This window comes from Bombus bifarius, unplaced genomic scaffold, assembly GCF_011952205.1.
Source record: "Bombus bifarius isolate JDL3187 unplaced genomic scaffold, Bbif_JDL3187 scf7180000007996, whole genome shotgun sequence".
Taxonomy (NCBI): domain Eukaryota; kingdom Metazoa; phylum Arthropoda; class Insecta; order Hymenoptera; family Apidae; genus Bombus; species Bombus bifarius.
In genome coordinates, this window is record NW_022884376.1 from 5,972,955 (window position 1) to 5,987,371 (window position 14,417).

At 38.1% G+C, this 14,417-nt stretch overlaps 1 protein-coding gene and 1 long non-coding RNA gene across 3 annotated transcripts in view; one reads left to right on the plus strand and one right to left on the minus strand.

The window, feature by feature from the left end:
- The window catches only part of LOC117205949 (aquaporin AQPAn.G-like), a 38,698-nt gene that overhangs the window by 20,836 nt on the left and 3,445 nt on the right, over positions 1-14,417 (plus strand). For both annotated transcript variants that reach the window (XM_033444816.1, XM_033444817.1), the window contains one exon: positions 1,304-1,497. In XM_033444816.1, the coding sequence (XP_033300707.1) occupies positions 1,304-1,497 (194 nt within the window). The remainder of the gene's footprint in view (positions 1-1,303; positions 1,498-14,417) is intronic.
- LOC117205953 lies at positions 5,581-10,732 on the minus strand. Its single transcript, XR_004487319.1, has 2 exons — positions 6,149-10,732; positions 5,581-5,936 (listed from the first exon to the last, which is right to left on the minus strand). It is a non-coding gene; the product is annotated as an uncharacterized LOC117205953 (long non-coding RNA).

The following is a 14,417-nucleotide window of genomic DNA, read 5'->3' on the forward strand; positions in this document are numbered from 1 at the left end:
TTAGATTGCAAAATTTACACTCCAACTTTATCTATTTCGGTATATGATTCGCGATAAATTTAAATTCTCATTAGTAAGACGAGCAATGTACAGGATGATCGTAGAAGAAAATATATTTTCTAACGATCGTCAATGATTCTTTGATAAATGTGCGCTTCTGGATAGTGTTTCCAACTATGCCGATAGTTCGCACGCATATGGGCGATATCTCCGTCTGTTGGTTCAATAATAAATTCATTTGGTTCGTTCGATAATAAATAATAAATTACACAGGAAACGTTTGTGTCGTTTCAGGATACACTGATCGTTACAAAGGAATTTTAATCGGTCCTTATTTTTTGCATATTTTGATATCTAGCGTCGATACGTAACAAAATTTTCTCGCCACTGTCATTTCTTACTTTTACTGCACGTACTTTCTTTTCGTTATTTTACTGGCGAAAAATATGCATTCGTGTGTTTTTATTTTAATTTAATAATGATAATAATGGTAATGTTTATAATGTAAAATGGAACTTCGAAAGCGACAAATATCTTTGCAGTTTTTTAAATGCAAATTGCAGTACGTACAGTTACCTTAGAATATAATTAGGTTTCTTTATATGAAATCGCGGTATCATTATGTCGTGGTATCCATTATGTCAATTACGTAATGACAATTTAGCGTGTATTGTGATCGTAATATCTTTTAGCTCAACGTAATATTCGTCCGACGATAATCACAAAAACAGAATTTCAACGATGTCGTCCCACTGAAAACTTTTCGCGCATTCTGTTTACACCTTTCCCTTTGTTTTATAGAACGCAGCGGCTTTGCGCCATCTGTCTCATTGACTTCTGTTGCATAATTACTCTCCCCTCTCCGTTAACAAAAAAAAAAAAAAAGAAAAGAAAAGAAAAAAGAAAGAAAGAACAGAAAGGTAACGAAAAGAAAGAAAGGAAAGCAAACAAGTACAAAAACGTCGGCACAATGAATTAAAATTATTCATACCTGTATTCGAATGATCGATACACCAGCAGACAAGAAGACGGGATTTCTTTTGTTAAAGATAACAATCATCGCGACGTATGCTTAAAAAGACGACACCGACAATGACGAATATTCACTTGTGTTCGCGCTCATTTCTTGAATACGCTACGAGATTTGACGTTTCAATAAAGACGGACAGTGAGAAACGTCTTCCATGTCTTTTCATGCGTTATTTAATTACTAACAAAATGTTACAACGAGAATGCAAAAATGTTGCTCGACGATGTAATGGTCACACGTTATTTTCTTCTTCTTCTTGTTGGTTCTGTCCAGGCATGAAAGATTTCGTCGGCCTCGAAGAGGTGATGAAGTTCGAGTTTCTGTTGAAGCTGTTCGCCGAAACCTTGGGAACGTTTCTTCTGGTGCTGATCGGCTGTGCATCCTGTATCACGTGGACCGCGAACAATCCTCCGACGGTGGTACACATCGCGTTCACCTTTGGTCTGGCTGTCGCCAGCTTAGCTCACGTAAGTCACGTGTTCGATACATAATTATTAATACTCTGCTAGGAAAGATAACGAGCCCCGACCGATTCGACAAACAAAATTAACTGTTACCGCACCGAGAGCCGTGATATAACTTTCATTTCATGATTTCGCGTTAAATTACATGCAATGGTATAAAAAGTACCGAATATTTTCGAAAGATTGAAAAGTAAGATTGGTAGAAGCATATTTTTAAATAATTAAGGAAAATAAATAGCCGGAAAAGTCCATTATGTTAAAACAGAATATTTAACGTTTTTCAGCGCTGATAGTGTCGCTAATTATCAAAGTCGTTGATAAGAAGATTTACTCGATATGAACACTAGTTTAGCAAGGTAATTTGGCTTCTCGAACGTAGAACAATTTGATAAGATCTATCAAATTTTTCAGTGAAAATGTTTATCTTATGAAACGGTAATAATTCGATTTACCTGACAAAATAAGTAATTTTACCACAAAGATTTAAAACTCTTTCGAACCTCCCCGCGTCTTATCGTGGTTTTAACACATCTCTCCTTTACTTTGTTCTGTCGTTTACTTATAAAATGTGAAACAGTAAAAACTTTGAAACTTTCGCATAAATTGATTAATACGAAGAAAGATAAATAATGATTTGCCGAAATTTCGGCAGCCCACGCGCTCTCCAGTTTTCCTCGTGGTGAGTATTACTCACGTGATAAATCGTTTGCCACCTCGCATTTATCTGATTTCATTGAATGGACAAAAGTAATCGTGTTCTTCACTCGTCCCATAAGAATCATGTACTTGGAGCACACGGTGGTGGGGAAGAGAAAGAAAGGGGGGACTCCATTCACCTTACTAAAACGTCACGCCAGGTGAGGTTTGACGAACGGACCGTTTCCACTGCTCTCACTATCGTTCGTTCATTCGTACGCGATGCTTCTTTTTTTTTTCAGTCGATTAGCAAATTGAGAATTAATTTGTTTGGTCGATAAGTCCGCACGTGCAAATTATTCATCGTTGAAATCGAAAGCGATCGGGCAAGGTCTTAAAGTTTTACGATCGATTTTATATTTCGTTTTCTGTTAAATCGATCGCACTGTTTTACAAATTATCAAGAATTAGTTGAACTCTTGAGATTTCATGACCGTACTTTTCGTTTGGCTTGAAAACAATTTTATGAGTTTGCCGATCGTTAGAAATTGTTATGGGCGAAAAGAAAAGATCTTTTAAAAGTTTGAATATTATTCCGGATAAAACGGTAGAGATTCTTCGTGAAAGTAAATGATCCCTGAGATCAATTCAATTGAACGTGGAGATCAAAGACTGGCGAAAAATTATATTGCAGTATGTAATAAGCTTTCGTTAAAATCTCTTTATCGATTAACCCAGAAAGTAAGATAATATTTGAAGTAAAAGCTAAAATGGCTCAATAATTGGATATGTACAAGTATAATTAAGAGATTCGATCTGAAAAAAGATCGCGTTAAATATTTACTTTCTGTTCGTATTACATACGTATTTCTTATTTCTTTTTTTTTTTTTTTTTAAATAAAACTCGCTTATGAGAAGCCAAATAATAATCACCGTGCGGATTACTTTTTATTAAGAAATTTTAATCATGTATTTTCTCGTAAAAATAGGTGTTTATGAAGTACATAAATCGTTATTATGCAATATTATCGAATCACCTTTTATTTTTATCTCCATCTTGTAAATTATATTGCACCATAAATTTTTAGATTTAATCAATTCTTTTTATTTTTATTACACGCATCTGCATCGATCAATGATAACAACTACAATTCTTTTCACAACTTTTTGTAACTTCGTTCCTTGTACGATCTCTTCTCGCAAGAATTATTTAAGAAGTTTCGCGTAAAAACGTTAAATGTTCGAAAACCAACGCGTTCGAATCTCTCGTATATTTGCCTGGCTTTCATCACGAAGGAAAGCTAATAATTTAATGTTTCCTGAAAATTCTCTAGACATCTTTCGACTGGCAATTTATTGTTTGTTCGGAAAAAGTGTAACGGTTATTGTTGATCGACTGGAGAAAAAAATAGGTCAGACGTTGGTTGCAAGTAGCAGACAGCAGAGTAGAGAAGTTGAAGCGTAAAGTACCGAAGCGAACAACCCGGCGAGCAACATTTTATCGTAACATGTGCCATTAAACGAAGTAAATCTTTTTTAAACGTGACTTATTTTCTCTTTCGGAACATTATTTTCCTCTCTGCTCAATGCCAACTTTCGCAACTCGTTTCAATCTCCATACCAGCAAAGACAATTCGACGATAAATTTCACGCATCTCTGACCCGTCCCTCGATATCCGAATATTTCTCATTTTTCAAATTGAATTCTGCAATGAGAATCTCTCGTGCTCAAAAATTGAAACGTTATCGTTAATTTCTGTAATTTAGTTTCCTTCTGAGTGATAATTGTAACGATAAAAGCCAAGATAAATATGGTACACGAAAATCGACGATGCAAAACTAGACTATACTCGTCGCAATCTGTTCTGAATTGAAACGAATTCGTTCAATCTGGCAGAGGCGAAAAGCAAATTTTTCATAAAACATAATGAAAGTTCAAAAATTGTAATATGTGGTACACGAATGGTACACGAACAGGTTGATTGCCGTGCAAATTTCATATATATATTTTCTTTTTCAGGATCTGTGATAGATCGAAATATACCACATCGTAACGTTTAATTTTTGCGAAATACGTTCTATTTGCCTACTTTCTTTTGACAATGTTATCTAAATCATTCAGATTGTTGGAAATTTAGTCCACGAAATTTGTTGCCAGTCCATGGAATTTATCTTATCTTAATCGTTCTAAAAAATTTAGTGACCTGGATCACCGATGGTCACCGTGGTAGTGAACGTGTTAAAAGTATCGATAATTCTAAGAAGCATCGACGAGGGATAAACCCAGCGTGTTAACGTAGTCGTTTAACTAGGCGTAGGTAGGTTGGGCACGTGGGAAGCAGCTGGGTCCACGAAATCAGCAATTTGTGAATTCGATTCCTTTCTGAAGCGTTTAGCAACCAGACTGCCTGTCTCTTTCTCCTTCTCCGGTTCGATCTTCACCGGAAGGCATGAACTACAAACGAACAGGCTCTCCTGGCCGCGAACACGCGCCTCCAACCACGCGCAGGTCGAACCTTAGTCCACATTCATTAACATTTCAAAAAAAGAAAGAAAGAAAGGAAAAGATCATTCAAGCAAGGAACAGATCAAGCGAGCATGCGTCTCAATGGCTGACATCGAGTTCTCTGCGAGATCTGTCATTACGAGGATTTAGAATAAAGCTAGTTCGCGTAACCGTCAGTCTATATTACATAATAATCGAGTCTATAATGGTTCGTTCAGAAAGAATGATAAATTTAGATCGATCGAATGTCGTTCGGCGTGTTCCTTTTAAGAATCTATTCAACAAAGGGACCGTACATCGTCTATTGTACAGTGTCTATTGGACGTATATTTTGTCATTTAAAAATACACTTTCAGTCGTAATTTAGAAATACGATACACCAAACGTATAATCTCAGACGGGTGACTTGTAACAAACTCAAAATTTCACACTGTCTAAAGAAATAGAGACTGCTGATTTTTCTGCAAATTCATATTTGTGAGAATGTAATTTAAAAGAGCAAAACCTCGCTAGAGAATTGTTTTACCTATGAAATTTTTACCTGTGTAATTTTGTATTTTCAAATTTCCTACGGATGCATAAAAATTCACAGTCTAGATACGTACGTTTAAAAACACTTCGAAAGATCTTCTTTCACTTTTTCAAATATTTCTTTCCGACTTGTTTTACTTGGGAACGTAATGCGGTGTAACTCGAGCTAAGCTAGCGAATCACTCGCCGATCGAATTATCAATTCAGTCTCTTCTTCTTTATCTTCTGGCTTTCCTGTGCCACGGTACGGAACGACGATCGAACTAGTGGATACTTTGAAGTATTTTGCGGTTAGACCATCCTTAGTTCAGGTAGTCGGGGTCTGTCAGTATTTACCCGTCTGCGTTTACTCTTGCGACGTTAACGAGTAAATGGAAGCGAACGGGTAAACGGCAACGTATAAACGACATTAATCGAACACTTTAAGGGTACTTTAATATATACAATCTCGTACATTCGTTTTTGCTTCGTTTTTCCATTATGCGAAAGAAAAAGTGATATACACTTCAAATACTCATTTTTACAAATTTATAAACGTAAAGAGTGTGGCAACTTTTTAATGAAGTTAAATTATATTAAATTACATCGTGGAACATTTTATACCTGGACCAATCAGTTTCCATTCTGCGATCATTTATCACAATTATATTCACGACTTTGCCGCGTATAAATATAATTCATATAAATTTGAAACATTAACACGCATTACCTATGTATGTCCTTTATTGCCTATTCTCTCGTTGTCGGCAATGTACACTCGTATAAATATCTAATGACAAATATAATCCATAAGTCGTATGCATCGACTATCGCTATTGCCAAATAACACGTGATTATGATACGAAAAAATTTACGATGGCTACAAATTTATATTTGTACTTCTGCACTTATATAATTTTTTATTTATCAATTCTGTATTTATGTAATTTTTGTAGCCACGCGAGAGTATTATACTTAAAAATGATACGAAATTTCACATACCTGAATCTAATTAATTAATATGTACACGCGTTATGACAAACACAATGGTGTACGAATATTTCTTGTAGCCACTGTATATCGACACGAAGAAATCACTATTTGTTATTAGATTAACAGGCACAAGTACGCGTCCAATTTCCTTCTAACCCGATGTAAGTTTCTCCAGGTGGTATAAAAATGTCATACAACCGAGCTAACGGTTAGGCGGTACAAAAAGGCAAAAATATTTTTATACGCAGAGTCTGGCGCGTGTGCAACGCCTTTTACGCATACGCGTTACGTATGCACACGCGTGTATTCTGTTTTACACGTGACGTTGGTTGATCTCAGAAAGCCGCCGGCACGTTGGTAGAAGGGTAAATAAGGCCGCTGATTCGCCCAAGGGGATCTAACTCTCTGGATGGTGCAATTCTGCCCTGAAGGCTCCGACAACCTACTCGAGACCGCTGACTCGCCTCGAACCTCCGATCGGACTAATGTGGCTCTTGTTCTGTCTCTTTTAATACTTTATTTTCCGACAGCCTGCACGCTGCAGATACGCCTATTTATAATCCTCTGTGTCGTTCCTCTATGTATTTTACTTCGTCGCGTGTTATCTCGCAAGGAAAGGTCACAGTCGTTGGGTCATCGATTTTGATAACATTTTTCATAATCGATGAATCATATTTTGCCATTTTCGTCAATATTTATTATTTGGCAAGATATTAAAAGCGATCAGTCTATATTGTGGACACGATACAATTCCTATTAATTCTGAGTTCACGGGGTGGACGTTGCTCGCTTTAATAGCATTTTTATACACGACGATGGAGATCGTACATCAACCGTAGAAATTATTCCGCCACGTTGTATTCCCTATTGTCAAATTCAGAAAAGTCAACCAAAGTTTCACAAACCAGCGGCGAATTCTGAATCGGAGAAGATGCAACGAAGATACGTTTTTTAAAAGAAGATATTCTTGGTACGCGATAAAATTAATATTCGATAGGTCAATTTTTTTTTAACGTTCACCAAGTATGTCCGCCGGATAATGTGATAATATTTTGTTGAAAATACTTGTGTCTGCATCATCCTGTATATTGTATTTATATAATGTAACGCAATGGCAGTAAATTTAAAGAGAAGGAAAAAGACTAACAAAAAGCTGAAGGAAGATATTGCAAAATAAAAGAACATGAATATATAAGCACATCCGCGGAAAACAAGTTACAAAAGGGAGAAAAAAAGAATTTATTGATCGTGAGAGATCTGAATTCGTGATAGAGTAATTCGAGAACCTATCAGTCTACCACGTTTTTTTGTTATAAAAGAATGTTTATTTATCACATAAATTACAAGATTGTAGCAGCGTTTCGACTGCGCATTCGGCTGTTCGCATGATGCTAAAAAAGAAATTCGCAAGCACGTAAGCCATTACAGTTCGCTCTACATTACATCGGTATTACACGAAAGAAAAGTACGCAAATAAACATATCAATATGATGAACTCATGGGTCAGACTTACCACCTTCACTGTCACAGCTATTTTCATTCGTTCGTTATCGTTGCCCGACGCGTTATACATATTTAGTCGGTACATTCCTTCGGTTTCGTAATTGTTATTTACATAATTTCATTTTCGGTTGGGTGTACTTTTGCGTTCGATCTTCCTCTGCTCGGGCGGTGCTGATCTTTCTGTTTGTTTTTCGCTTTCTTCGATTTTTTGCCTGACTTTGGTTTGTCAATTAGTCCTTCGGCTTAGCGAATCGAAAGGGAACGCGGTATTTCGACGTTGGCAATTATCACGATTCTCACATTGTGGGACGTGGAATGGGTACAGTGAGTCACGCTGACTGAAAGAGACGAAGCGAGGATTTTCGATACGTAGGGCGTAGTGTAGCTATCGTTCTTTTCTTTCTTGCGCATTTACATACGTAAATTTAAATAAATTCCTTTTTTTTTTTCTTTTTACGTGACGCGTTTGACAATAAGAAAGGTCCGAAAAAGAACAAGCGAAAAGGATGAAAAAAATAAGGCACGAACGTCGAAGGTGTCGGCGATAATTTGAATGCAAATCATACGTTTACCGCCCTGCATTATGCGCCATTTGTCGCAAACGAACGAGGAGTTGTCAAAGAAGAAGACGTTAACATTGCATAATCACGTTGCGAAGCGTAGAATGAAAAATGTCGAGGATGATTCCACGGGATACGATCTCGACGCAGCTTCGCACATTTGCTTCGAGTTTTACGAGTCGTGCAATTAGTGAGACAACTCGAGGCGCATGGTAAAAATCCGAGACGAAACGGTTAAATTCGATTGGTTCTGCTTGATAATGAATCGTCATTGACGACAAATGTTGAGAAAAACGCCACTTATTAATCTTCCATCGCGACGATACGCGTGCGAGTACCCTGTTATGGACAAAGTAAGTGCCTACTTATGATTAATGCCCTATGCTGAAATCATTTTCACGTTTTCAGCGGATCTGCATGCTTTTACATAGCCGTTCGTGATTTTAACACGATCTGCATTTTCTCAAAAATTACGCGAATAGCTCCAGAAAATACAATTTCGCTATTTCGCTGGAAGATTTTTTAAATTCGTCGGTCTCGCGAGAAACGTCGCAACCGTAGTAAACCGATCTTGATCAAACTCTACAGACTCATAGTCTGACCAAAAATATTCGTCACGTATTTTTTCTTGCCTCGCATCTTGAACGTGAGAACAGCACTCAAATTTTAGGGTCGAAGACGTACGTTTTAAAATATCTCGAGAAATATAATAAGAGATAAAAGAATTACGTCAACGAAAGAATTTTGCGTTTTTTGAAAAATTGATATTACCGTATAGAAAGACTATAGAAAAATTCGTTCATATAAATAATATATCAAAAACTATAATTTTTTCACTGTTGTTAAAGCGTATTCAAACAAAATGTTATAGTTTCGTATGAACAAATAGAACTTCGTGAGTTGATTTGGAGTGCCATTTCAGATAGAAAATGCCTAATAAGTCTATGCCCATTCGCAGTCAGACCGCAAGGCAATATTGTACTTTACGCTGAATGTACATACAGCTGTAAAAAAAATGAAATGGCGTTATTCGCCATCCGGAGTATAAGAAATGTTTACACACTGTCACGTCAGATGAAACGAAAAGAGACACATAACGCGTAACACCTGCAACAACTAACCCAGGTAACGTCATCACGCGTGCATCAGATAAGCGATATTTCACTTGCGTAATTCGAGGCGTACACTCCTTAGCGAACAGCACACCATCGTCACGAGCTATCGTTTGTTACGTTTTAGATACCTCGTATATCGTTCACCTACCTGCGCCATGCGATGTCCGACGTACGTTGCGAAAACACGTTGATAATCCCTTAAAGCCATTTCTTAACGATATCATAGAACTGTCATGCGATGCGTGACCGCAAATTAATAAGCACGCTTCTATCCAAGACGGTAGAATTGACTAAGGTTTAAGCAACGCCTCGAGTGAAACATAGAAATTTAACGAACATTCATGGAGGACGATAATTTTACGTAGAATTCGTTGTGCCTCCTCGAATTTTGCAACTTTATTGCGTGGACATTTTGAAAGAAATGCAGCACAATGGTCGAAATTAATTACTACCAATTTTCAGTTCTTTTCGTTTGCGTAAAAAACAACGCTTCCTTCACGACAGAATAATTAGCTAACTGCAACAGTTTATGATTTGTGACACGTTTATCGTTATGCGTCTGGTAAAGCAAACGTCTTACGCACGTCCAGATCCGTTACGTAGAAACTTACATAAACTAGTTTCTAGATCTGGACTCCTGAATTTTTCTGATGATTCGATTAAGAATGCAAAAAAAAAAAAAGAAAACATAGAATGCTTCGTACGAAAGAATAATCGTGATACGTACGTGATTCCTTGTTTCGTTTGAAATTCGCGATAAAATCGATCCTGTCGTAACAGCTGTACGTATATCCTTCGGCAAATATTAGAGTCATCTCGCTGGAGGTCTTTTCGGAGGCCTATGAGAGAGACCGCTCCCTCGTCTCGAGCTGTTGTGCAACGTGATCCAAGAGTGAAAGATCATTGTCCCGCATGATCGTACATAAACCTTGCAGCTCGTGTGCAAGTCGTGCACCCTAATTATGCGGGCAAGACCACCGTCATACTTTGCGAATTTTACGAAGTACGAGTTAGTTTCTCGTGCGAATACCTGGAATCTCTTGCACAATAGTTCGGTAATTAATAACATCGACGGATTCACGAACGACAAATCGACAAGTTGTAGATTGCCGTTTCAAAAACAATTCTTCCAATTTTACAATTGTTTCGTCGAACGTGACGATCGGCTGACTCGTAGCTCGCAAAATCTTCGCGTTGTACGTTACTCTGCTTTTAATGTGATTAATAATATCAGTCCAATCGTACGAAATAATTGTTATAATCAACGTTTACTATGACTGAATAACACGGTAATTAAACGATTTGTTCGAAGCTGTATGTACGTCGATCGTATTCAACAAGCTGAACGCGATAAAAGTTTCGCGCTCTGACAAGAAGTTCTGACGCAAATGAAACTTCTTACGAATAGCAAAAAAGAAGTACAAGATCAAAGGTTACAGCGTTCAGATTCGAAAGAAATCTGTCGAAACGTGCTTCGTTAATGATCTGATTAATATTCAAGACACGTACAAATTACGTGTTTACGCGTCTGAAACATATGATCGATCGAATACAGCTGGCAGTTACAGTTAAATGCGACACTCATGACATTACGATGGATTTCTATGTATCGTAATTTGTTTAAGAGAACGAGAACGGAGGCAAATCCGTGAACGCTCAAGCAACGTATCCTCGGGCTGTGGGTCGTAGGTCACTACGTGGGTCACGAATCTCAATGAAGTAGAACATTTTATCTCATCTAAACAGTTGAACGGATTATATATACCGGTTAGAGACAATTTCCTCGTATTTTACTTGACGAACATCTTTCAATTTTCAGTTCATCAAAACACGAGTGAAACAAGAATGCCGAATACATGCCGAGATCGTTTATCCGAAAAACGAGATTTATTATTAAAGAATAACTTGATAAAACTGAAGTTTCCTTGTATCTTCGTAACAATCCATCTGCGAACGAAAGAAGCCGACGCGGTGCGTCAACCTCGTTTCAGCATCTCAAGAGCCTTCGAAGTTCACAATTTTTCGCGTGTGCTCGTTTCTCGAACGTTGTTTCGCCACCGGTAAATCCCATCGTAAGTCTACGATATCTAGACGTTCTGCAGAATTAATAATTCAAGATTAATGCGAGATAAGCGGGTCGCGCGGCCCGTGCACACCAAGAATCAGAAGACGTCGAGAAGGTATAAGAAGAGAAAAAAAAAGGAGGAAAAGAGGACGTACATGCATGAAAAGTTTTATCGAGGCGGGAGCTCCCGAATAAAAGCCGGAGTTCGTTTATTGCTCTTCTTGGAACAACCGAGTGCAGCGTTGGACGAAGGACGCACCGGTGCTCGATGAAAAGTTGAAGCAACACTTTCCCCTTTGTAGGTTCGCGCGTCTACGAACGTCACTTCGCGCTTGTTGGCGAGCCGTGATGAGCCGCGTATTAATTAAAATCGCACGAGATAGGACTCTTTTCATTCGGCACAAGGCCTCTGTCCCTCGGGGACGTGAAATTAATTTTCACAAGAGCGTATTGAAACGCGACCTTTTAAAGCGACAAACCCTTCGTTCTCGGTAATTACATAGCGTTCCCGCGAGCTCGACCATTCGCGTTTCGATTAAATGAGAGCCACGCGTCGCCTGCGCTCCATCCTGTAATTAATAAAATCAATTAGTCGATATCTCACCGTTTGATCTTTGCTCGAAGCACCGCGCATTCGGACAATTTATGCCGAATGAACAACGTGGCTGCTATCCTCGCGACAACGTCGATAAAAGGCACAGCGAATAACCGGATCGAAACGAACAAGAAGAAGAAGAAGATGAAGAAGAAGAAAAAGATAAAGAAAAAGAAAAAGAAGAAGAAGAAGAAGAAGAAGAAGAGGAACAAGAGCAAGAAAAGGAGAAGAGCGTAAGGTCGGAGAAGATGAGTTACGTAATCGCAGCAACTCGTCGGCGCATGTGTACCGATCGCCCGGGGCGAACGGAGACCTTGTCGACGTGCATGAGAACTGGGCCGTGCCGCTCAGCGCCGCGCCAGTGTCCACCGCCATCCCGATTTTACTGGACTCAAATCGAACCACCCACCCCTTTCTTTAAGAAAGTTTCTATTGTGCCCTGTTTAAATCTCTTTACGCTCTGCGCTAACTATCTATCATTTTTTTAATAACATACTTGCGATTATTCGGGTTTCAATCGTGTTGTTAGCGCATTACGTTTTGTTCCTGAGGAAGCGAACTGGCTGTGTTCGCAGAACGTCGGGACGAGTGGCAATGCGAGTATCAACGACACGATTGAAAGCCGAAGAATCACAAATATATCGTGTAATCACGGTGCAAGTTTAAAATATAAAACGCAAGGACCATTTTATGGTTTTACCGTTCCGATCTACTATCTTTTCTTCCAGTTGTACTCTTTCTCTCGTTTCCTCTCTAATTATGTAAAAAGAACCGAAAAAAAGACAATTTTATTACCTTTTATTACCTTGTTCCGTCGCATCTTTCGCCTTATAGACTTGTAGATTAAGGATCATTAAAAAAAGCTGAATTTTTATAAACCGAGCATTCGAGAATATCTGTCAAGTTTATTTTCATGTTCTACCGAAGCACGCGATCAATCTTTGGAGAGGAGGATCGGGCGAGAATCTTTTCCTTCTTTGTAAATTGACTCTCCAACTAGCGTCTTTCATCTGTCTCGGTCTTTCCTCCTGTAACTTATTTTCTGGCTACTCGATTTCGTTCGGAATCTCAGCTTCTTCCAACTGGTTTCTGTCACGATACCACCACAAACATTTCCGGCAGGCTGACTGTCGTCGCAGAGTCTACGACGTATTTGCTCTTACTCTCCCGGTTAATCTACGACGCATCATACTTTGATATTTGCTGACGAGAAATAAGAAAGCCATTTATATACAGGAAAATCCTTACTAATTTGGTTAACATAAATACGCAACGTTCATAGTTTGTCAATAAATATTTTTGTATCGATACCAAAGACATATCTTATCGATACCGATTATTCTAATTATATTTCTAATTATTATTCTAATTATACCGATCTTCTAATTACATTTGTTGAATTCTTAATATACTTACATAAATCGTTTTATCGATAACAAATGAGCTTCATTTCGTCTCATCGGCGCGTTTATGAATCAATTTCTCCGACTATTCGCGCCAAAGAGGATTGTATACTTTGCGCTGCAAAAAAGGACGTACAAATCAATCGCATTACGTCAATCTTTCTTAAACTCGTTCGTCATTTATACTACTTACAAAGGAACACGCATACGCGCGCATTTATTGCCTCGAGTTTGCAACGTGAATTAAGGGCGACTGTTGCCATGCAAGATATACAGAGTCACACACGCGGTTTCAAGGGCTCGAAGCGACACGGTTGCGCCTCGAAAATGGCACGCTTTTTGAAACAGAATTCAGATTTACAATCGTAATTCGCGTCGCACGATCATTCTTCGAATTTCCGACGATTCCTCGATGACCTCAGCTTCCAAACCAACATTTTGTAAAAGTGGTCATGGATCCGACGATAGCACTTTGATTTCACCGCGAGTATGCATACAGTCAGTCGCGAAAGTCTACATATATCCCCCAAGTATAGAATTACAATAAAAAGTTTATTATATAATTGTCTCGATACGTTAAAACAGATATTACTCGAATGTAACAGGATTTGTTCAGTTTCATCTTTACTAAAAAAAAAAAAAAAAAACATAAGAGGATTAAAAAGATATAAAATACAATTAGACTTAATATTATATCAATATCTTGCAGTCTCCACCTCCCTGCGTAATCATCAATAATGGCCCGGTATCTCCGTGGCATCGATGAAATCAAAGGTTTTGTAATTTCTCATGTAATTTTATCTCAAGATTTTTCCGAGTTAAATGTTTTAATTTTTGTAATTCATTGCGGAAATACATTAATGCTGATCGCGTTCATATATAAATATAAATATAAGCGCGTTTTCAGTTTCTTTGGTAAATCGGATACACGAAATTCGATAGGCGTACGTAGACTTTCGTGGCTGACTGTATGTGTCGACTGTATGTACGCTGGTCGGCCATGCTCCAGAAATTGTGAAATTTGAATTAGAATTAAG